The sequence below is a fragment of the Pelodiscus sinensis genome, chromosome 1 (genome assembly GCF_052426305.1).
Source record: "Pelodiscus sinensis isolate ZL-2025 chromosome 1, ASM5242630v1, whole genome shotgun sequence".
NCBI classification, from domain to species: Eukaryota; Metazoa; Chordata; order Testudines; family Trionychidae; genus Pelodiscus; species Pelodiscus sinensis.
In genome coordinates, this window is record NC_143052.1 from 16,095,475 (window position 1) to 16,120,078 (window position 24,604).

At 46.8% G+C, this 24,604-nt stretch overlaps 1 protein-coding gene across 10 annotated transcripts in view; it reads right to left on the reverse strand.

Moving 5' to 3' along the window:
* FRMD4A (FERM domain containing 4A) overlaps positions 1-24,604 on the reverse strand; it is a 436,582-nt gene that overhangs the window by 125,059 nt on the left and 286,919 nt on the right. For all 10 annotated transcript variants that reach the window (XM_075926048.2, XM_075926044.2, XM_075926043.2 and 7 more), the window contains exon 4: positions 19,742-19,834. In XM_075926048.2, the coding sequence (XP_075782163.2) occupies positions 19,742-19,834 (93 nt within the window). The remainder of the gene's footprint in view (positions 1-19,741; positions 19,835-24,604) is intronic.

The window sequence follows — 24,604 nt, forward strand, 5'->3', positions numbered from 1 at the left end:
AGAGCTTGCAGAAGGATACTTTAGATGCACAAAGAAAACCCAGCTCTCAAGTGACTGCCTGGTGTAATGTATTCTGGGAAGGCGCTGGTGCGGACGCAGCCCTAGACAACACAATACACGGGCTCAGAGAAACCACTGCTTTATTTAAAAGAAAATAGGTTTGTGCAGAAAACTCTTGCGCTCGGAACAGCAGCTCATTCCTTTAACTTCACAGCCAGCACCGGAGCAAGGAGATGGAGGTGGCACTTTTTATTGTGCTGTGCCCCCTGATTATGAACCCTTCCTCTGCCCTACCAATTGCCAAATACACTATGCAATGATCAAATCGCTCTGCTGAAGCGGGGGGAGGAATGGTCCTGTAGTTACAGCCCTGAACTAAAACACAGGAGACTGGGAGTCAATTCCTGAGTCTGCCACAGGTTTTCTGCGTGACGCTGGGCAACTCAACTCTCTTTCTGTGCTTCTGTTCCCAGTCTTTAGGACAGGGATTATATTACTTCTCACCCCCTCCCCCCCGCTTTGTCTATTTAGATAGAAAGCTCTTCTGGTCCTAGATGCATCCATTTTAAATCAGAAGGGACCACACAGATCATCTAGTTGGAGTTCTTGCATCACACAGGTCCAGGAATATCATCCGATAACCCCTGTGTCAAGCCCATAACTGCTGGCTGACCTGAGACATAGAAAGGCATCTTTTTTTTATGTGCCTAGCACTATCGGGCCCTCATTTCAGTAGCAGATCTACATGCTACTGTAATACAATCAAATAGTGCTGCATTAGACAGTTAAATTCAGTGTTTCCATTGTAGCTAGTAAGGGTACATCTACACAGCAGGGCAAAAATCAAATTAAGATACGCAACTTCAGCTATGTCTATTGCGCATCTGAAGTTGAAACAGCTTAATTGGGCTTTTGGTGCTGTCGACACAGCAGGAAGTTGAAGGAAGAACACTCGTCCTTCGACTTCCCTCGGCTACGTCTACACTGGCATGATTTTCCGGAAATCATTTTCCGTTAAAAGCATTTTCAGAGAAGCGCATCTAGATTGGCAGGATGCTTTTCCACAAAAGCACTTTTTCTGGAAAAGCGTCCGTGGCCAATCTAGACGCGCTTTCCCACAAAAAAGCCCCGATCGCCATTTTCACGATCGGGGCTTTTTTGCGGAAAACAGTACTGTGCTGTCTACACTGGCCCTTTTGCGCAAAAGTCTTTCGGAAAAAGACTTTTGCCTGAACGGGAGCAGCATAGTATTTCCGGAAAATCACTGACAATCTTACATGAGATCGTCAGTGTTTTTCTGGAAATTCAAGCGGCCAGTGTAGACAGCTGGCAAGTTTTTCCGGAAAAGCGCCTGCTTTTCCGGAAAAAGTGGCCAGTCTAGACACAGCCCTCATGTAATGAGGGTTACAGGAGTCCTCCATCTCAGCATGATTTCGAAACAACAGCTTGCTGTGTAGACGTGCAATTCCCTACTCTTAGAGCAGGAGTTGTGAAATCTCCAAAGGGCTTGGGGGGGGGGGGGTTAACTTCACAATCTACATTAAACGATCAAGTTAATTACACTCCTGTTTCTCTCTCTGCCCATCGCCCTGTCACGTAATTCACCAAGTCCATTTTCTAAGCATTAATTAAATGGACCAGTGAATATTGCACTGTGTAATGAACACAAAGAGCTTGTCGTGACTGCTACCTTTCAGTGGCAGAAAGATTATAGTGAGTGAGACTGAAGGATTTCTGAATCCACCACACACAAACCGTTTAAAATTTCAACAGCACTAAAATCTCTGAGCTGGGCGTGCACGTCTGGCTCGGATCAGACGACATTCATGTCTAGCTGCTTGCTCTCACACAGCAAAGACTTAGCCATGCCGTGCAGTGATCAATGGCACATCACATCTTGATCAGCCATTTCTGTGTTTATTACAAGCTGCTGTAGAAACCCCAGATCTTCTGCTGATGGAAACTGGCATGGCTGCATGGACGTCACTGGAGTCAGGCACTTACAGGAATTAAGCAGGGCGGGGGGCAGGAGTGAGAGTGGGGGGGGGGTGCCACACTCCCATTGACTTTCACTGCCATTTGTGCCGTTGAAAATCTATCCCCTGTTCCACTACCTCATCATTACAAGGCCTGATTTTGCAAGGGTTTGAGTGCCTCTTGAGAGCGCCCTATGTCCTCACTGCTTATTTAGCTCAGAGATGGGCAAACTACACCCTGCAGGCTGCATCTGGCCCGTTGAACCTTTTACTCTGGCTCTCAAGCTCCTGTTGAGAGCTCATCCCGCTCTGGCGCTCCGCTGGGGAGTGGGGTTGGGGGCTTCCCTTGCCCTGCTCCACACGTGTAGCGGCTCTGCATGGCTCCCGGAAGCAGGGGCAGCCAGGGGGCTTCACACGGTGCCCCTGGCCCAGGTGCTGGTTCTTCAGCTCACCTTGGCCGGGAACCACAGCCAGTGGGAGCTACAGGGCTGGTGCCTGTGGACAGGGCAGTGCACAGAGCTGCGAAGCTGCACTTAAGTGTAGGAGACAAGGGGTGGGGGAGATGGACCACTGCTTCCAGGAACCCTGTCAGGTCAGTGTCGCCCAGATTCTGCACCCCTGAGTCTTCCCCACCCCTGTCCTGATTCCCTTCCGACTCCAAACCCCTTGTTCTCAGCTTGGAGCTCTCTCCTATACCCCAAACCTGTCATCTCTAGCCCCAAACCAGAACCTGTTCTCCCAGCCGCAGCCTCACTGCCACCTCCAGCACCCCAAACCCCAGCCGGAGCCTCACTGCTGCCCCACCGGTGCCCCAACCCCCTGCTTGAGCCCTGATTCCCCTTCGGTCTCCCAAACTCTCCCATCCCAACTGAGAGCAGAATCCTGAACCCCAAACCTGAATCCCCAGATGGAGCCCTCCCCCACTGTGAGCCCCAACCTTCTGCCCCAGCTGAGAGAGAGGGGTCATGACATCATAGAATCCATGTCGGGTTTGGCAACCTATCAGCATTGGCTCAAACTATGAGTTGTCTAGTCACTCACTTTTTGTGGAAGCCTGAGGTGTAGACATAGCCTCCCTGTTCACTTGAATGTATTAAAGATCTAAAAAGCAGGACCTCTAAGGGAAGTCTGAAAGAGATGGATTTGTTTAGTCTGGAAATGAAAAGACTGAGAGGGGATGTGATAGCAACTTTCATGTTCCTAAAAGACTGTAACGAGGAGGAGGGAGAAAAACGATTCTCCTTAACCTCTGACAACAGGACAAGAATAGGAACGGTGTCCCTAGCCTCTGTTTGTCAGAGGCTGGAAATGGATGACAGGAGAGGGATCACATGAATACTTACCTGTTGTGTTCACTCCCTTTGGGGCATCAGATATTGGTCACTGTCAGAAGACAGGATACTGGGTTAGATGGACCTTTAGTCTGACCCAGTATGGATGTTCTTATGTGGACAAAAAGCATGGGTTTAAATTGCAGCAAGGGAGGTTTAGTTTGGAGATTAAGTAAAGCTTCCTCTCAGAATGGTTAAACATCGAAATACATGGCCTACGGAGGTTGTGGAATCTCCATCACCTGAGATATTTAAGAGCAGGTTAGACAGACACCTGTCAGGGAAGGTCTAGATGGTGCTTGGTCCTCTTAAGGTCCCTTCCAGTTCCATGATTCTGTGATTATTGCTAGTGTTTGAGGTCTGTATCCATAACATGATCTATGTTTCTTTCTTAGCGGTTTAAGTAGAATTGCCAGATGGTAGCAATGCATTGCCCTGGTAAGTATATCCAAGTTCAAAATTCAAATCTGGAGGTACTTGCATGGGCACAATCACACACATTATTTAATAGGTATGTGCCTCAGTTTACCCAAAGGTAGCATGTGTTTAATAATAATACTTCCCAGCTTTTCCTGGTTGTAGTGAGGCTTAGCTTGGGCTTAAGCACAGAGGAAGTCAAAAAAGATTTACAGAAGGAAGCTTGGATTTTTGACAAAAATAGTACAAATTTTTCCTCTTTTCATCAACAATTTTCATTTGCAAGAAAATTTCAAAAGCGTTTCTTTGGAAACAATTGGGTAGTTTTCAAATACTTTCAAAGGAACTCTGTTCACTTTGGTGGGGGGAAGATAACCCACTCACTGTTTTTCTTCTTTCCACCCTCAGAGAAGGGGGTGGGGGGGCTCAGGGCATGCGGTGGGAGTGCAGGAGTCAGTGCAGAGGGTGAGGGGCTCAGCGAACGCGGTGGGAGCAACAGGCAGCTGCTCTCTGGGGCTGGCCCGGGGTGGCAGGGGCTGCGCTGCCCACCTGCCACCTGCTCCCAGCCCAGGGTGGCGGGAGCCATGCAGCCCAGCCACCGGCTTTTCCCTGGAGTCCGGCCGGGGCAGTGGAAGCTATGCTGGTGGCTACTCCCCAGGGCTAGCACACTTGCTGCCACCCCTGTAGTCATTCCAGGGTATAATTGCTGCCCCCTAAAGTCATTCTGGAGCATAACCATCCCTGCTATCACAGCCCCCCCCTTCCATTTGATGAGAAACAGCACCTCCCATTGTCCTGGCACAACCAAACCCGGACCTTGCATTAAGTTAGGATAAGAGGAAGCTGCATGCCACATTTGGTGGTCCTAGCTCTGACCATTTAGGAGGAGGTCTTCAACAAACAGAAACACAGATGGATGGATGGCTACATAGACAGACAAACTCTCTCAAATATATAGTAGATATACTTATATACTGTCCTGTTTTCATCAGTGCTATTGTGCAGTATTGTGCTAGTAGGATGGAAGGCCCTGGACTAGGGCAACACCGAGGAGGAAGGACCGAGGAGGAAGGTCCTGCAAAATCTAGGAATATTTCTATTCTCAGCGGATGCAGTGCAAAGCTCTCAAAGAGGCAGAGATGCTCAGGTTTATCAATGAAGTAATGGTTGAAACTGGCTTCAGTGCCCATTTCCCTGAATGGGGAGAGAGACTCCTTTGCTTCAGGGAGCTTTGGATCTGGTTGTAGTCCCTCTGCTGTGTCATGTAAAGCCTCAGTGGATAAGATGTAGGGAATGGGATGATTTGCTCTCTGCAGAAATAAACGCTATGTATGTGTGTGACGGGGCAGAAACACCTCACACTCCGGAGCGCGCGGGGGCCGTATGCTTGGCGGCCCTCGGGACGGGGCGGGGAGTGGCGGAGCCGGACAGCCCGCAGCCCGAACGGCCCCGTCGCAAGCCACGCGGCGGTGTGCCAGGTGCTCCCGGGCAGCCGCTGCTGCCAGACGTCTGGGTGGCCCCGGGAATCCTGCTGACGTCACGGGCGCCGTGACATCACCCCGCAGCCACCGCCGCGAGCCGGAAGCGAGCCCCTGCCGAGTCGGGCGTGGCCCCGCCCGCGGACCGCAGCACAGAGATTTAAACGCTGGACGGAGGAGAGAGGGGGGGGGAGCGTCGCTAGCGACCCCCCTGTGAGAGAATACCGGATGGGCCCGAGGCCGAGGCAGTAAGCTCCGGTTCGGCGGGTAGAACCCAGGTGGGGAGAGGAAGCAGCCCAGGGCGGGCAAAGTGGAGCCTGGGGGCTGGCGCGTTTCGGCAAAGGCCCCGCCAGCCGGACCGGACAAGCTTGACATCCATGTCCTTAGGGCCCTGGGCTGGGGTCCGTGAGAGGGGGTGGGCCTGGACCTCCCTCTCCCCATTGAGGGAGGCGAACCAACCAATATTGCGAAAGAGACATAGGAGGCTATTAACAGAATTAACTGGGACGCAGCGGGGCGATCGTTAGGGTGATGGGTCCACGGGGCTAGGGGACGGAAAGGGGGTGAACAAGTGGAACACACCCTCCGGGGGGACGGGCATGGCACGTTTACAATGTGCACATCAGATGGAGATACTGCTACACCCAGCATCTTGTGGTACATGATTATCTTAGACAGCTCAAACCGCTGGGCTGCTTTTATGTTCAAACCCCATGTGTTAATGTTCATGGATGCACACTTTAAGCGTTGACATTTCAAACAAGCAATATTCCTGAAGAGGGAAAATACAGCAAAAATGACCCTGCTGCAGATCTGCTAAGTAATCAGCCAGAAACAAATATGACAAGCCAAAGTAGAGAGCCCCTTCCATCTCCCCTCTGCAGCGTAACCCTCAACATCCATTTTCAGCACCTCCCTCTTTAGAGGGCTGGGAAAATGGGGTTCCAAGCCCTCACTTGGTGCTTGTTCTTATTCCACTCCAGATACCAGCAATCAAAGCTAATCATGGGCAATTTAGTACGTGGGAGACGGAGCTCGGGAAGAGGGATTCTTGTCTGTTTTAATTTAGTCTCATGGTGGCTGAAACATTTAGTTTTGCTCTGAAGGTGAAGCAATCCTACTAAGAGTGGGGTTTGAGCCTAGAAAGCGAAGGCTATTATTTGACCAAAGCAAACACCTTTTTGTTCTCTTCCCGTATCAGTGCTATCAAGCCACCGCACATTTTCCACACTTACACCATCTTTGGAGAACTGACAAAAATGCATCTAGTGACCATGCTGTGAATTGGGAGCCAAGGGTTCCAGCTTTGTTACTGACATGGCTGGGAAAAATCTCTTCACCTCTATGCCACAGTTTAACCATCTGTAAAATGGGAAGATTAATACTAACTTGTTTATGGTATAGTATAGGGCAGGCCTGGGAAAATATTGCCCGTGGGCTGAATCTGGCTCACCAAGCCACTGGATCCAGCCTGCGGATGCTGTGGGAGCCGCAGGCAGGCTCCTCACTTGCCTCACCCCACCCACACACTGCTCAGAAACATGGCTGCAGGGCAGTTTTCCTTTAAAAACTGTGAATCCGGAGGGGAGGAGGAAAGCTTTAGGAACTGCTCTCACCCCTAGTACAATCCCATTGGCTTGTTTCTGTCTAGAAACCAGTCAATGGGAGCTGCCTGTTTCAACAACAGGCAGCCAGGAAGCATAAAGGGCTCCAGAGCATATGGCTCCTGCCTGCAGCACAGTTTCACGGGTGATTAATCAGCCCCGCTCTGTCAGCAGCTCAGGCCTTCTTGCAAGGAGCTGACTGATTGGACTGGGCTGATTAATCACCTGTGAAGCTGTGCTGCTGGGCAGCTTAGAGGGAACACTGGCAGGCAAGGAGGCTCATTCAGGAATGGCTGCTGGCTGGTAAGTCTCCTGGGCAGAGCCTGCCTCTGGCACTCCAGCCCCTCCCTCCCCCAACTCTCTGCCCCCCTTCTGTACCCATATCCCTTCCCAGATCTGGCACCCCAATCTCTTGCCCCAGACTGCAGTCCCCTCCTACCCTAGCTCACAACCCAAATCTCTGCACCCCCCTCCTGTACCCCAATTCCCTGCCCTAGGTCACAATCTAACCCCCTGCATCCTAGTCCAGTGCCCCAGGTCACAATGGCCTCTTTCACCCAAATTCCCTCCCATACCTCAAGCTATCTTCTGCACCTAACCTCCATCCTAGATCCTGCACCTACTCTATTAATATCATGGAAGAGTATAGCCCTTGACCACTTTTCAAATTCTTGGAGTGGCCACCTGTCAAAAATTATTGCCCCAAATTATTGGTATAGGGTAAAAGCACACCAAAGAGCAGATTGCACAAGGGAGATCAGATTTCATGGTTCATTACACCTTTTTCATGACTGTGTCTCCAGTGTTATGCACCGTTACTCTAGCTATGTCTACACTGCATGTTTATTTTGAAATAACTCATGCTATTTTGCATCTACATAACAAGTGTGCGGCTACATAGCAAGTTCATTATTTCAAAATCATTTTGAAATAATGAGCTTCTTACTCCGACTTCTGTAACTCTCATTTCACGTAGCTGAAGTTGTGTATCTTAACTCAGCTTTAGCCCCTAGTAGACGTACCCTAACATACCTTGGATGAAATGGTCTCAAATCAGATCTACCACTTGCTTACATGGGTGGTAGGATTGCATACCAGGCCCATATGTGGGGTGTGTGTGTGTGCACAGCGTGCAAACGCATCCCCCCACATCATGGTTCCCCAAGTAAGCATGTTCCAGCCAGCTGGGAGAAGGCAGGAACAGTATGCTGGCCAAGCCTCTCTTCCCCATGCTCTGGCCGGCTGGGGGAAGGCTGGGGTTGATTTCCCTGCTTACCTGTGGGACCATAGGTACATGTGTTCACACCCTTGCAGTCCACACTTACAAAAAAAAGCACCCAGAAATTCATGCATATGGGCCTGCATACCCACTCGGTACAAGGTATAGGCCAGGGGACAAAGCCTGTATTAATGCATTTGCATAAGTTTTAATTTAGATAAAACAATAGGTACACAACTCATCCTGACAGCTTGCCCATCTGTCTATTGTTTTGGTATAGTATCTCACACTAAAAGTTTCATACACACCACACAATCTTGCCAACACTTAAATCTTCAAAATGAAACTTATAGGACTGAGTTTTTACATGACTTTTTTTTTTTTTGGCTGAAAGACTCACTGTGAAGGTAAAAGTGAAAACAACTTTTCCCTTTCTCTAAACACAATTCATTTATATAAATGTATTCTCGGTTAAGCAAAGAGCAGAAATTCCATTACTCTAGAGTGAAACTGCTTTTAAGATGTGTGTTTAATGGATGCCTCGGCCCAGAACACAGAGAGGTGTGTTAAGTAGCAAAGTCTCCATTAGTTCCTTTGCTCAAGCAAAGGTCAGTCCTCACACAAGTAAATCATCTGGACAGAAGTTTCTCAAGCTTTAAAAGAGACTCAGAGGAGTGGAGCTTTCCCACAGGCAATTTATTATACCTTCCCCATGGTGGCTAAACCGTGGGGCCATCCTGGGAAGGCGGCGATAAATTGTCTGCAGGGACTCTTTGCTTTCAGCAAGATGCAAACAAAGTCTGAGTTACTATATTTATACACCGTGGCTAGACAAGCAGTGTATTCACTTGTGTGAGCGCCAAGCATTTCCCCTTAGCACAGACAGGCCTGGTGAACACTGGACAAAGAGTCCTGTTTACACACACAGCTGTGGAAAATCTGGTTTGTGGCACATTGTGGAAGGTGCAGGTCCAATCATGGGGAACATAGGCTGGCAGCTAGTGTGGGCCTGGCCATGAACACAAAGATTTTATTATTACTGTTATTTATATAGCATCATAGCCATGCAAGGTACTGTAGATACAATGAGACATGGGGGTAGATTCTATCTGCCACCCTCCTATGCCTCACCTACCAGAGCAGAAACTGGCTACAGCTCTGGTGCTGGGGATCCGCCATAGAACTGATGAAGCTGGCTCCAACATCTTCCTCCCCACAGCTCCAGGAGCAGATGAGATGTTGGGGTTGACCCCACAGTTCCCAGCAGAGGGAGGGTGGAATGTCTCCTGTGCCCCATCTGGTGGCTGGTTCCTTACAGGCCTTGCCAAGATCTCCGGGTTCTACTGCCATAGGAACAATGGCCGGTGAAGTCTATTTGCCATTCAAATACAATGGGAAAGCACTGCCTCTCGAACAGCGAGGCTGACTTATTTAGATCATTCTGTTTTAACCAATATCTCCTATTAGCCGTTTGGCCCCCATTTCTGCGAATGCCGCTTCGATCCCATGTCACGAGGGAGAGACATGCTCTGGTGAGGAGAAGGAACGTCTGTTGATGCAATGGGAATGGGGAATTAGCCTAGCCATCTCTGCTCTCACCTAAGCGACAGCTTTCTGCCTCTCTTTCTCGAGCCTGGTCCAGAAATGTATTCAGTGGCCATCATTGCTATTCCCCCTCCCACAAAAGGGGAAACCTCTGAATGTTACAGTGATACTGCACCCTGGGCCAAGTGGAGGGGACCTTGCTTCATGCCCCTGGAAGGGGTGAGGCCACCAGGAACACAGCATACCCCCCTCAGTGTTTCCTGGATCGTGCCAATGGGGGCAATTTTAAGGGCCTGGGCCTTCAGCTGCTGCCAATGCTGCAGTAGCAGTGATGGTGGCTGGGATTCCCAGGTCCTTTTGTGCCTCCGGGCCCCGGGGATAATTTACCTCCCTCCCACCCATCTGTGGGCCTGATCCCATATTCTCACGGGGTATATCTCTAGACTACACTTTTTTTTCTGAAAAAGTTACGCAAAATAAATGAAGTTTAATAAAGAGAAATGCAAAGTGCTCCACTTAGGAAGGAACAATCAGTTCCATACATACAAGATGGGAAGCGACTGTCTAGGAAGGAGCATGGCGGAAAGGGATCTAGGGGTCATAGTGGACCACAAGTTGAATATGAGTCAACAGTGTGATGCTGTTGCAAAAAAAGCAAATATGATTCTAGGTTGTATCAACAGGTGTGTTGTAAGCAAAACTCGTGAAGTCATTCTGCCGCTCTACTCTGCACGAGTTAGGCCTCAGCTGGAGTACTGTGTCCAGTTCTGGGCGCCACATTTCAAGAAAGATGTGGAGAAATTGGAAAGGGTACAGAGAAGAGCGACAAGAATGATTAAAGGTCTAGAGAACATGACCTATGAAGCCAGGCTTCATGAACTGGGCTTGTTTAGTTTGGAAAAAAGAAGATTAAGGGGGGACATGATAGCGGTTTTCAAATATCTAAAAGGGTGTCACAAGGAGGAAGGAGAAAATTTGTTCCTCTTGGTTTCTGAGGACAGGACAAGGAGTAATGGGCTTAAAGTGCAGCAGGGGAGGTTTAGATTGGACATTAGGAAAAAATTCCTAACTGTCAGGGTGGTCAAATATTGGAATAAATTGCCAAGGGAGGTGGTGGAATCTCCCTCTCTGGAGATATTTAAGAACAGCTTAGATAGACATCTGTCAGGGATGGTGTAGACGGAGCTTGGTCCTGCCTTGAGGGCGGTGGGCTGGACTCGATGACCTCTCGAGGTCCCTTCCAGTCCTATGATTCTACGATTCTATGAAAATGTGTTCCCCATTTTGCATACCTTTTTCCACTTTTTTTTCGGAAGAGGCTTTTCCGAAATTTGACCTGTCTAATGTGGGAGAAAAAAATCAAATAACTCCATTTGTGTCTAAGGGGGAACTGTGCAGGAAATCAAAACTTTCTAAAAGAAAACTGCTGTAAGGGTTAAAAGTTTTCCAGGCCTCTCTCCCTTTAACAGAGAGAAATCATCTTAACTCTAATCAAGACCCTTACAATGCCTCCTATCTCAACTTCATGAAGACTCCTAGTCTGTCACAATTTGTCATGTAAACCCTTATCTTTGTCACAGTTTGCCTTGTAGACTCCTCCACTCAAGTTCTCATGTGCCTTTGTACTGTAAAACTTACTTCTAGCACTTCTGGTGTGAACAGAAACATCTCAGAGTACTTCCGCTGAGACTTTGCTATGTTAAAGAAAACAATCAACAACTAAACTGTCTGAGCATACTGTATAAAGGATCCCTGAACCTGTCTCTCAAGGCTGCTGCTGCTCTCTCTGGTAGCTGTCAGCCTGCATGCATGCATAATAAAGTTTTCCTTCTAGATTTCTCTCCTGCCTCACTGTTTTGACCTCCAGTCTCGGACCCTTCTGGGGGCTCTGTACCCCAGGGGAGCGAGATTTCCCCAACACTACACTGGACCAAATGTCAGAAATTTCTTTTGGAGATCCCTTCTTCCTTGTGGAATGAGGAAGACAGGGCTTCCAAAAGAGTGTGTCTGCTCTTCCGCAAAAAAAACTGGACGCGGCGGAGTTTTTTCGGGATATCCCCCACAGTCTAGACATACCCACAGTGATATTATTATGGCAGTATTATGGAATAATTAGGATGCATTTTGTACAAGATGAGTCATATGAGGTTGTGATGGCACGTTGGGGTCCCCCGCCTCCTGCACCCCCGAAAGGGCACGAACAGACTCCACCAGCCGGTAGAACAGAGGGAGTTTACTGCCTCTCCAGAATACAGCACAGCACAGATGTCACCAAGTTACAGGGCAGGCCTAGGATACCTCAGCCCCCCTTGATATGGGGTGGGGGGTCTGGCTTCTAAACCCCCCAGCCTGTTGCTGAGGCTGCTTCCTCCATACTCCCAGACAGAAAACTAACTAACTAACTCTCCTCCAGCCCTGCCCCCCAGCCAGGGGCGGCACTCCACCTTCCTTTGTTTCTCCCCATGGGGGGTAGCTGGTCAGACAGGTTTGGAGCCCCCTTTGCATAATGACCAGACAGCAGAGGTCGTCACAGCCTTAGCAAGTTACCCCCACTACGTCACAGAGGTGTCCTTGAAAAAGTTATAATTTGCTGAATTTGACTGTCCTGTGTATGTGCATGTATCATGTTTACTGGTCAGCCTGTGAGTGATGGCTGCTATAATACTGCAAGGTCAGGGGACCAGACCCCATGTGTCCAGACTCCATCTTGGGATGTCAGTATTTTCCCACAAACTGGGCTGGGAACCAAGTTGTGACACAGAGGATTCCTGTTGTGTGCTAAAGCTAGAGATGGCAGGGAGTGACATCATCTCTTAGCCTCACTCCCCACACAAGAGGACTCCCGGAAACACCTGAGGAAGAAAGATGGAACTGGAGGAAGTCTGGACCCAGGCTAAGGGGATTTCGAGCCTGCGCACGAAGACCTGAGAAATCCAAGCTGTACAGCTAATACAGCTTGTCCCTTAAGAGTCTACAAGTCTGCCTGTTCCATCAGTTAGGGCAGGGATGGGCATTTGGATCAGGCCTGCCATAACCTCCAGGCTTCTAATGTCCCACAGCCCAGTGGGGTGCTCAGGCAAGCTGCCTGCCTGCCGTGGCCCCACATGCTACTGAAAGCTGCCGGTTGCTGTGGCAAGCGTGTCTCTGCATGTGGACCCTTTGGCAGGAGGGCAGCTGCATGTCTCTGTGCATTGCCTCCCACCCCCAGCACCACCCTCAGAGTTCCCACTGACTGGAAACTGACCAATGGGAGCTGTGGAGGCTTGTGGGCACAGGCAGCACGTGCAGATCAGCTGCCCTCTTCCCCTCAAGGGGTGGACAGAGGCACTCTTGCCCCAGCAGCTTGGAGTGACCATGGCAGGCAGGCAGCCTGAGCACCCCACGGGGCCATTGGCCACAAACTGTCTACGGTGCCTCTCAGCCACAGCCTGCACCTGGCACCACCTCCCACCCACTAATCACCACCTGTTCACCACCAAACTCTCTCCCAGACCTGCACCCCCTCATGCATCCCAAGCCTTTGCCCCAGGTCACAACCTCTTTCTGCGCCAAACTTCCACCAAGACCCTGCACCCTGTCCTGTACCCAGTCCCCTGCCCAGAGCTCCCTCCTGCGCCCAAACTCCGTCCCAGGCCCCACACCTCCTTCATTAATATAGCAGAAAAGTGTGGCCTGTGACCACTTAAATTCTTGGAGTGGTGCCACTGTGAAAATTATTGCTCACCCCTGAGTGAGGGTAGGAATCTGCTAATTCATATGCAATCTATCTATGTATATTAAGGTTAGTTTGCCTTTTTATTTATTTGCTAGGTAGTCTGCTTTGATCAGTCTGCTATCACTTATAATCACTTAAAATCTATCTTTTGTTGTTAATACATTTGTTGTATGTTTTCATCTCAACCAGTGAGTTTGGAGTGTGCAGGAAACTTAGCTCAGAGGGGCTGTTGCACAGTCCTCTCCAAATTGGGAGGGGGAGAGGGGACTCTATGAGCTTGTACTGTTCCGTTCCCTGTGCAGCACAAGACAATATCATGTTGGATTTATGCTCTGGAGGGGTGTGTGCCCGGGAGCAGAGTGAACCTTTTAGTCTTGGTTAGTGCAGTGGCTAAGCAGACGGCTTGCATGTAACTGCAGCGGGACGTGTTCCTACCTGTGCAGATGCTGGTGGAAGTGTAAGACAGGGAGTGGGTCTGCAGCTTATCACAGCAGCATAGTGAGAGTGGGAACCCAGGCTGGAGGGTGAGAGGGCTCAGTGGTACCCCAGTTCCAGGTGGCACCCCAGGGGGAACTCAGAGTTCCACTCAATTCTATCCAGTGCCCAACACCTTCTATGGACAAAGGGAACCCATTGCATGCAAGATGAATAAACTGCTCTGGTTAAATTAGTGCAGGTGTGGTCACATCTCTGTGTCACAGCAGGCTGCTGTCAGCACCACCCCCACTTAATTTCTCAAGGACAAGTGAAAGCCAGCAGAAGTGACGGACACACACAACAATGATGCATTGTGACTCAAACAAGGTTGAGGACTCAGCCCCAGGGAACAGTGACCCACGTGTATCCTCCAGTCAGCACTGGGAGAAATGGGGCGTTTCAGCAACAAGAGGGAAAGTCCATCGAGCCTCCCAGACATTGCATTCATTAGCAGTTCATTCTCACCCTTCTGTAGAGTGACAGCTGCGCCCCATGGTTTGGGTTTTTTAATATTAGCCCTTTTCCAATGGTGGGATATTGTTTTATACACTGGATTGGCAAAGACTGAAAAACAAAAGCAGCCGAAGGCCTTGTCTGCTCTGGATATTTACCCTGGTGCCAGACATCCAGGCCAGACATCTGTGCAAGCCCCCAGTACTGACTGGCAAAGTCACTATTAATACTGGTGGAGCTTGACATCAGTGTAAGCTGCACAGGGGTAAATAGTGAACTGTCCTGTGCACAATAGGGGTCCCACCAGGGTAGCTACACTGACCTACCAATGGCTGGAGGGGGGACAAAACTCCAGTGCAGACAGAGTACAAAGTAAAGCTAAATTGCAGACAGTAACCCATATGAACCTTGTGCTGTGGATTTCATTGAAGCCATTTTGTGCTACAGCAGCCCTACTTGCCCAGCAGTGGGTCTCTCTTGCTCCGTCTAGGGTTTCTGACCTCCCCTCCTATTCTGAGTTTAACCCAGCTGTTAACAATCAACATACATTGCAGGCTTCATCGGCAAAGGGCATTCCTTTGCGGGACCACAGCTCTATGAACTATTGGCTCCCATGGGGCTGGAGTGTTACTGATTCCTTTGCCCACCAGTAGCACATGCCACAGAAGTAATATTCTGATTTTGCATGGCTACTTGTGCAGAGAACAGTAATGGCCGCGGCATAACTAGTGGAGGTACCCCGGGGATGGGTATCCTCATCAAAGAGAAATTGCACTGGAGAAAGAAATGAGTCCTACGGACTGTTTCTTCATGTCAGTTAGTAAAACTGACATGAATCTCCAGAAGATGAACCCATCACAGACTATCTACTCCCTGTTCATATAGTCCCTGAATAGGAATTAATAACCTCTCATGACATTCAGGTCCAGACCACTGTTTCAGGCTGAGGATTGCAAATCAAGGCAAAATTCACTTTCTAATGGTTCACTTATTGGGCCCTGGTCTACTTTCACTCAGAACACTGTGTCCTACTCATCTCCAGCTCTGAATTCTTCCTCCTGCACCTACAAGTAAGAGCACAATGCTACCACATCTTCTTTTCCCTCTGTGTAAGTAACAGCACCTCCTACATGTTTTGAATCTCTCAATTGACTCGCTGTGCCATGCCTTTTCATCCTCTCACCTGCTTACTGTTGGGGTCTCTCTTTCCTACACTTAGCTTCATGGCTTCTGACATGCTTCTCTTTGTGTGCGGCACAGTTGCTCTGTCCTCATCTGCCAACCTCCAGCTTTCAAAGGCTATGTCTAAACCGCAGGGTTATTTTGGAATAACATCACTTATTCCAGAATAACATAGTGCACGTCTACACAGCAAGCCCGTTGTTTCAAAATAAATTCAAAATTCTTACTCAGACTTCTGTAAACCTCATTTCATGAGAAGTAAGGGAAGTCGGGGGAAGAGTGCTCTATTTCGAAATAACTGCTGAGTAGACAGCGCCAAAAGTTGAAATAAGCTATTTCGACTTAAGCTACACAATTAGCATAGTTCAAGTTGTGTAACTTATTTCAAGTCTGGCCCTGCTATGTAGATGTGCCCAAATAGCCTCCCTAAAATCCTGTCTTTGCAATCAATCAATCCTGCCTCTTTCTCAGTCCTCTCCTTACAACCTCCTTCCTGGACCTTTGTCCAGTATCTGGTTTTCTCTGCCTTATTTGAACTGTAAGCTCTTTGGGGCAGAGAATGGACTTTACTTGTTTGTAAAACACCATGGGGGGCTTATGATAAGATAATATTGTAAAGTGATGGGGGCAGTTTGTATCTGACCAACCAATTCTGCCCTCCTTTACTGGGAAGTACTGTATTAAAACCTAAGATCAAGAGAGATTTCAGTGGAAGGTAACTGGGTCTAAGGTCAAAATTGGGCCCTTGGGAACAAATATGACCATAACTAACCTCTGTGCTGCCCCACTGATTTCCATAGGGTGCACACTCAGAGCAGATCACTGGTAATGTTGTAATTGGATAAAAGTACAAGAACGCAAGGCAAGTCTTAACAAGAAATGAGGTTCTGTGTAGTGGGGGAGGGGAGCTGCTATTCCAGAGAGTTCAGATTAACTAAAAGGAGGAGAAATTCTCCTTGACAAAGACAGTGACTGTTTTTCAAACTCGTAGTCTACAGGGCATCTTTTCCTCTTCCCCCAAAACTTTTCTTTTTTAAATCTTCATTTGGAGCAATTTAGAAAGTGAAGTGCCTCAAGTGGGCACTTGAGCCATCAGAAGTGCTGCAGGCATTTTAAGGATAAAAAAAATGATGGTTTTCACATGAAATACACATTCTCCCTTAGCTTCCCATTCCCTCAAATTACTATTTTACTGCTCTTGCCTCAGGATCTATGTCTTCACTAGTTTCACATGCTGGGTGAATGATGCATTTAAAATATTAGCGAAATAAACACATGCTCCTTAAATACTGGTTAACAGAATTCTCTGTAAAGAATATCTGGAGCACTGTATTAGTCACCTTGAGATCCCCAATTAGGGCCCCTGTGTTAAGCCAGGCTCAGTTCATTGTTAGTACAGTACACAGCAGTGGATCCACTATGGGTCCAAAATCCTGACTTTCTTATTCAGTGTTTGCTGAGGTAAAATTCTCAGTATCTTCAGTGAGATTTTTGACAAGTAAGAACTTCTGAATTTGGGCCTCTAGTAATACTCTTGATAGTTGTCGCATTGGGCCATTATTACCAGCTATTGCTAGGTATTTTTATTCCATTTTCCACAGGAATTCATTTGTGCATTTATGTTTAGCACCTTTATGGAAACGGCCCAACTGACTGATTTAGTTCTAATCAGGAGTGGCTCTGCACAGAATCGGGGCTCATGGATCTGGGCCCATCTCCAGTTTTAAACGGCCAAAGCTGACACATCAGAGCTTCTCTTCAACCCCGGCAGTCGTAGCCTTAACCGGACCTAGCATGGCTCTAGCACTGAATCTGCAACATCAGATGTCAGAGAAACCGAACAACGTCTGCCTTCTCTCCACTTTCCCTGTAATCAAATTCTCAGGAATGGCAGAGTCAGGGCCGGCCCATAACATTTTGGCACCTGAGGCAGGGAGCTCAAATGACACCCCCATTCCCCTTCGCTTGGGCCAAAACTTCGAAAGGTCTCAATTCTCTGGGTCCTAGTGGCGCCTCCCCCCACAGTCTGGCACCTGAGGCAGATGCCTCAGTTTGCCTCATGGTAAGGCCAGCCCTGCAGTGAGTGCACAAATTAAGGGGAGGGGTTACATTTTTCCTTTACTTTTGAGTGGAATGATGGCATTAGAGCAATACTGACAGGGAAAGTAGATCAAACAAAGCACATTCTCATTTCACATGCTAGCTACAAGCATGTGAAAATATCTTCCTCAGAGACAGAAAAGTTCTGTATAGTGGTGATTTTAAAAACTCTACCAATACTCACAGAATCTCCCATCATGGGGAAAATCTCTCCAGAAACTTGCAAGCAGGTGGAACTTAAGAGCTCCTTAATTCTATATAGGTTCTTATACCCTTCGTATAACTGTAGCAGCTGAGTGCCCCCTGGTTTGTTGGCAGGAGGTATTTGGAATATTATATACATTCATTGGCCCATCTGTTGCCACAATATGCCCAGAATTTACCACCATAGAGGAGCTATTGAACATCTGTGTGGGAAGTCTTCTGTAGAGTAATACCAGGGATGACTGGTATATTGACAGAGTGAGTGCCATTAGACAGAGCAAACAGATAGCTCAATGGTTTTTTTTCCTCCAGGTGGCTGGTTGAAATCCAGCCAGGGTAGATAGGGACTAAAAGTTGTGACTGTTCAGTGGCTCAGGTGTAATAAGCCGGTGATCTTGATAGAGTTCTCAGCCCAAAAGTGTCCACATTAAACAAACAATGCAAAACAACCCACCAAGACAACTGGCTCTAATTGATAATCTTGTCAACAATCTGAATGGGAATACACTGGACACTGCAGGTGAGGCCTGAGCCCTGTTGTGAAGCCACTGCAGGTTTGTGTTGTACTCTTCTGTGGATAACAAGAGGACTTCACTCTGCAGGGGTACCAAGCTCATTCCTTCCATTTGGGCTCATTTACCACGCAGGGTACGTCTCGACTACGAGCCTCTTTCGAAAGAGGCTTTTTTGAAAGATATTTTCGAAAAAGAGTGCCTAGACTACAAGAAGATTTTTTGAAAAAGCGGCTCATTTTTTAGAAAGAGAGTCTAGACACTCTCTTTTGAAAAAGCTCTGTTTTCATTCAATAGCAGCTTTTTTCGAAAGATGACTTTCGAAAAAAGGCGTTATTCATCGTAGAGTAAGGTTTACCGTGGTCGACAAAACTGCCATGTTCTTTTGATTTACTTTCGATTTGATTTATTGTAGTCTAGATGCAGGTGACGTTTTTTTGAAAGGCTACTTTTTAAAAAACAAACAAACCCTGTAGTCTAAACACACCCTCAGAGAAAGCATTAGGCCTGGTCTGAACTATGGAGTTAGTCGACGTAAGGCAGCTGATGCTGATAAAACTCGGTAAACGTCTATGCGAAAATGTAGCTTCCACCGAAGTAACTTGCTTACGCCACCAACTAATAACTCCATCTCCACGAGAGGTGCAGCACTTAAACTGATGTAGTTAGGTCGATGAAGAGTCTGTACAGACATTGTGTTGCTTACATAGACTGTTGTTGCCTTTCAGGAGTCGTCCACCCCACCCCACACTGGCAGTTAAATTGGTGCAAGTGCTCCTAGTGAGGACATGCATCTCTGACGCAAGGAGCAACAGTGTGTATGTGTAAAACTGACTTACTTACTGCAGTGGCTGTATATTGACATTACATAGGTCAGCTTAATTTTGTAGTGCAAACTGATGTGCCCTTAACATACAAAAGATATAGGGCTGGGGTGGAGAACCTTTTTTGGGTCAGGGGCCACTGACCCACAGAAAAATCAGTTGGGGACCACACACAAGTGAGAAGTGGGGGGAAAAAAACCCTCACTGTGGTCCCCAACTGAGAAGAAAGACACTCCTCACATTCCCCTTGCATACTAAAGCTGAGGGGGACCCAGCCTAGTAGATTTTGTTCACGCCAGACCCCAGGGCAGCAGCAAGGGGACTGGAGCACCAGCACGGTCTCCCCAACGCTGGGTGGGGACCCTGAGCCTCAGGGGCCAGATCCAGGCAAGCTGAGGGCCGCATCTGGCCCCTGGGCCTATGGCTCCCCACCGCTGATTTAGGGTGTCATTTTCCCTCACACTGGATTCCCCTCTATGTAATTCCAGTGACTACAGTGGGGTCTCCCTGATTGACACCACTGTGAACAAAAGAATGACATCCAGATCAAAAAGCATCTGAGTAAATTACTGTTATTTTTACAAGAATCTTTATGGAGCCTTATGAAAAGCAAAACAAGAACAGAAAGGCCCACTTTGTTGACCTTTAGGAAATGTGTATTTTTAATCGTGTGCTGTAGGGCCTGCTGGCAATCACACACTTACCTGACACAGAAGTACAGAACAACTGGTCCTGACTTTTTGGGGAAGTCATGTTCTAGCACTCTACGGTCTAGCTGAAGCCAGTTTAAATGTCCCCTGACAAGAGAAGAGAAGAGGTACTTAGTTACGTTAGCAACAAGAGGCTGCTTGCAATGCTACCCCCTGTATTGAGAGCTGAGGTGTTAAAAAACACACACACACACATAACTGTAATGCATGCTGTTTGCCTTAGGCTGCATTGTAAGCAATGACATTTGAGAAACCCACATAAAATGTTCCGAGAAAAGAAGTGATATCATCTTGGCAACATTTCAGTCTAAATATTTAACACATAAAGTTCAAACTGTCAGGGTGAAAGCTGGTAGCACAGAACAAGAGCACAAATGACCAAAGAGATAAGAACGGCACCTTTTATTACAGTGCTCCTGTGTGGGTCCATAATTAAAAGTCTGTCAGGATTTTCATTAAACACCCTTATTGCTATGAGTTTGTCCAATGCCACTAATATTTCACTCTTGGCTAAACCCAGTCAGACAAAATCCCGTTTTATTTGCCACCCCCTTTGCCTGGAACAGTCTTTCAAAAATGCCTGCCAAGCTCTTCTTTTTCCTCCTCCAAAGAGCTCCTGAAAAACACAGCTGTGCCATAGAGCACAGAGCATCCCAGCTCCAATCTCCACATTCTGCTTGCTTTTGCCTGGATGGTACCTGCTTCCGTTGTTTTCTCCTCTAAATTATTAATTTGTGCCTGTACATAATGAACTTTTCTGGGCTGGGGTACTGTTCATTGTCACAGTCGACCTTGTGAAGTGCTGCATACACATGCGGTGTTCTATAAATATAATCATTTACATTACAGTACCACCCAAAGCCTCGCTGAGCTAGGTACTGCACAAACACATAAGATGCAATCCCAGTGCCAATGAACATTGATTTCAATGGCAGGAATTTTCATTCATGGTGAGAAAACATCGCTGCCCTGAAGAGCTGAAAGTCTAAACAGTCAAGAAAAGAAAGAGAGAGATGCAGTCACTTGTCCAAGATCACACACCAAGTCATCCACAGAACGAAGGACATAGCCCAGGTCTCCTGAATTCCAGGCCATTGCTCGGGCCTCTCAACCATAGGATCTCTTTTTCAATACTTATTATTTTTCACAATACTGTTCCCATTTTAGAGATGGGCAAGTCAGACACAGAGGGCCAGATTTATAAAAGTATTTAGTTACATAGAGATACAGATCAGCACCCAGCGAGATTTACAAACACATAAGGAGGTTAGACACTCCTATTGGAGTCCACTGCACCAACCTTCCTCCGTATCAAACACAGATCACTGCTGTAGACTATAGCAATGAAAGAGGAGCCATGGAGGTCATTTGGGTCAATGAGTCACCTCTTCAAAGTCCAGAAATTGGTAGTTACAATCCATGAGGAACTGAAGCAATTTTCTCTAGAGTTCTTGATTGTGAGCTAGCTCTCTCCGTCCCTCCCTCTCCCTCTCTAGCTTGTGCTGTATATTAGGGGTTGAAACAATTACCCACCCTCAACTCACACAAATGGACTCCCCATATCCAGGGTAAACACTATGAACAAGATTTTCAAAAGTGACTAGCAACTCTGTGTGCCCAACTCAAGAGCCCTTAAAAAGGCCTGATTTTCAGAGGGTGGGAAAAACCAGGCCCTTTTAAGTGTCTCATGGTAGATGCCCACAACCACAGGTACCCAAAATCATGAGTCACTTCTGAAGACCTTGGACTATATTCTTTTTTATGCACATTTTCCCCATTCTCTGTTCCTTTTATCCACAGTATCCCTTGAAACATGAACCCAGTGATGCCAAAACTTTCAGTGGACTTCAGAAGCCACATTATATGAGGAGGTTGAAACTACTAGACAAGCATATCCATTGCTATATAACCTGCTGTTAAAAAAAGCAAGCATTCAGCAAACAAGGTCCCATGTATGTAACACTGTCAAAAGCATGGAAGTCTCAGAGACATAGCCATGTTAGTCTGTAACTAAGCTAAGAATGGGAAACTTCCAGCCCACTTAATTAGCCTCATTAGCACCGGTTCTGCAATTGACAGGTACCTCCTGTCCCCCTCTGTTTTGTCTGGAAATGAGCGACAGGGGAGGGATCATGTGATGATTACCTGTTGTGATCCCTCCCTCTGGGGCATCTGGTATTGGCCACTGTTGGCAGATAGGATACTGGACTAGATGGACCTTTGGTCTGACCCAATATGGCTGTTCTTATGTTCTATAAATATCTTGGGTCTGTTATTTCCACTCCAGTTCATCTGAGGAAGTTGGTTTTACCCACAAAAACTCATGATCCTATATATTTTTGTTAGTCTCTAAAGTGCCACAGGACTACTCATTATTTTTAAAATTAAGGAAGAGCTACCTTAAGGCCACCACTCTGGGTGTGTCTAGACTACAGGTTTTTTTTTTTTAAAGTGATCTTTTTTCAAAAAAACTTCCCCTGCATCTAGACTGCCGCTGCATTCTTTCAAAATTAAATTGAAAGAATGCAGCAGCTTTTTCGACCATGGTAAACCTCATTTTACGAGAAAGAATGCCTTTTTTCGAAAGTGCTCTTTCGAAAAAAGGCGTTCTTGAATGCAAACAGGGATTTTTCGAAAGAAGTGGTTGCAGTCTAGACACTCTCTTTCGAAAGAGGCTTGTAGTCTAGATGTAGCCTCTGTCCTCGATCTCTATTGTGGCCTCTGTTGCAGGGTGGTAGCAGAAGTAGTTGATGGCATTACACACTGGGAACCAATTTCCCATTGAAGTCAATGCGCTGATAAAAGATTTGCTGTAGAAGTCCTATGGGTTTATTTAAGGAGAAGATCCAAGTTTGCTTTACATGTACAGTGATCCCCAACCACAGTGGAAAATACTGAGGCAGAGAAAAGCCATTCACTTTTGCTGGGTACTTCTTTTGGGAAAGAACCACTCTATCTACATTTTAGCCTAAGGATCTGTTTAATAAGTAGAGCCCTGTGCAGATACAAAATTTGTATCCACATCCATATCTGCAAAAATGAACTGCAGATATCCACATCCATATCCCATGGATATAAAGTGGATATCCGCAGATTTGCAAGGCTCTATTAATCAGCGTAAAAGAATACACATGTTTAATATTGCCTGTGTGCTGCTGCCTATATTGTATAAGTAACAAAGAAGAAGATGTAAAGTTCCCTCAAACACAGGAGAACCAGCCACAAAGCAATTTTTAACATGCTTATCTCCACGGTATCCAAGTGCAAAGAAAACTCTGTGGCTCCTTTCACAAGGGAAATGATATTCACAGTTGCCACTTGAATGTTTAGCCAGGACATCCATATAGCAGATCATCACTTGCCCTCTTCATTTTCAAGCATACACATGCACACTCTGATATTTATAAAACAGCTGCAAACAGCTGTCAAAACCTGCTGTCTAGGGGCCAGATTCTGATATTGTGTCGCACAGCATTTTACTGCACAAGCCATCTCATTGGCATACTCGTGGAGAAAGATGCTATTCAACACAATTAAGGGCATCAAAATCTGGCCCTGGATTTCTAGTGGTCTTGATGTATTTTATGTACTACTCGATGGCTTGCACAGAAAACCCCTTGAGACACTCCAGCAGGGAGGTGATTCTCCAATACAATGTAATAAAAGGCACATGACAGCTTTTGTCTTTGTTAGCTGCTTTGATTTTTTTCACTGAAGAATTTACATCAGTGGAATCGCCAATGTTAGTGCAAACTGCAAATCTGAGACAAAGGGGCTTGTATATTATTCTTTAGTTGATTCTTTCAGTGAAAACCAGATCATTTGTTGTTGTTGTCTATGAAGGCATTGGCATTACCTTGTTTAGCCAACAACAACTAGAGATGCTGGAGTTAAATTGCTGTGTCGATAGCAAATATGTAATTGCATTTAGCAAACAGAAATTGGGCACATTTATTTTATGGACTGAGTATAGATTTTGGCATGTAGACTGGGCACTTGCAGTTTTATGGAACAGTTTCCATTTTCTCCCATCAGAGTTTTCCATGAAAAGCAGCATGCCAATAAACAGTTGGCCTCAAGGTGGATTTGCGTATAAAGATTTACTGGCTAGTGGCCAGTTGTATAACAAAGTACATCTACATTTAGGGTACGTCTACAGTACAGACTTATTTCAAAATAAAATATTCCAGAATAGTTATTCTGAAATAGCTTATTTTGAAATAGCACGTCTACCTTGCACGGAAGCCTCAAATTCAGTCTGAGGCAGGCTCCCCTAATGTAGATGTGCTATCTCGATTTAGAGCTCCAGGAGGCAATGGGGAGGAATAACTTAGAAAGGCCCTGCTAAGGGAATATTTCGAAATAGCAGCAGAGTGTCTATATGCGCCTTATTTCGAAATAGCTATTTCGGAATAGGCGTTATTTCTCATAGAATGAGGTTTACAGATTTCGGAATAAGTTGTCCATGATTTCAAAATTATTTTGAAATAACAGAATGGCTGTGTAGACGTTCACATTGTTATTTCAAAATAACGCTAGTTATCTCGAAATAATGATGCAGCGTAGACATGCCCTTATACTTATAGTATACCTAAAGCACTTGGAGACCTGCGGATTAATAGCCTGACCTACCCCCCTTCCAAGTCAAACTCCCATTCATTCATTCATTCCAGCAGGGCAGAGTTCAGTCATGACTTCACTGTAAAAATCCTACCAATTATTATTATTACAACTACCATCAACTACTACAGAAGAACCCTATCAATATTAAGCCAGTGACTTCCAGAGTTAGGGCTAGATCCTTGTCTTCAGTGGAAAACTCACAGGAGGACCCAAGAAACTGCCTGGAATTCAAGG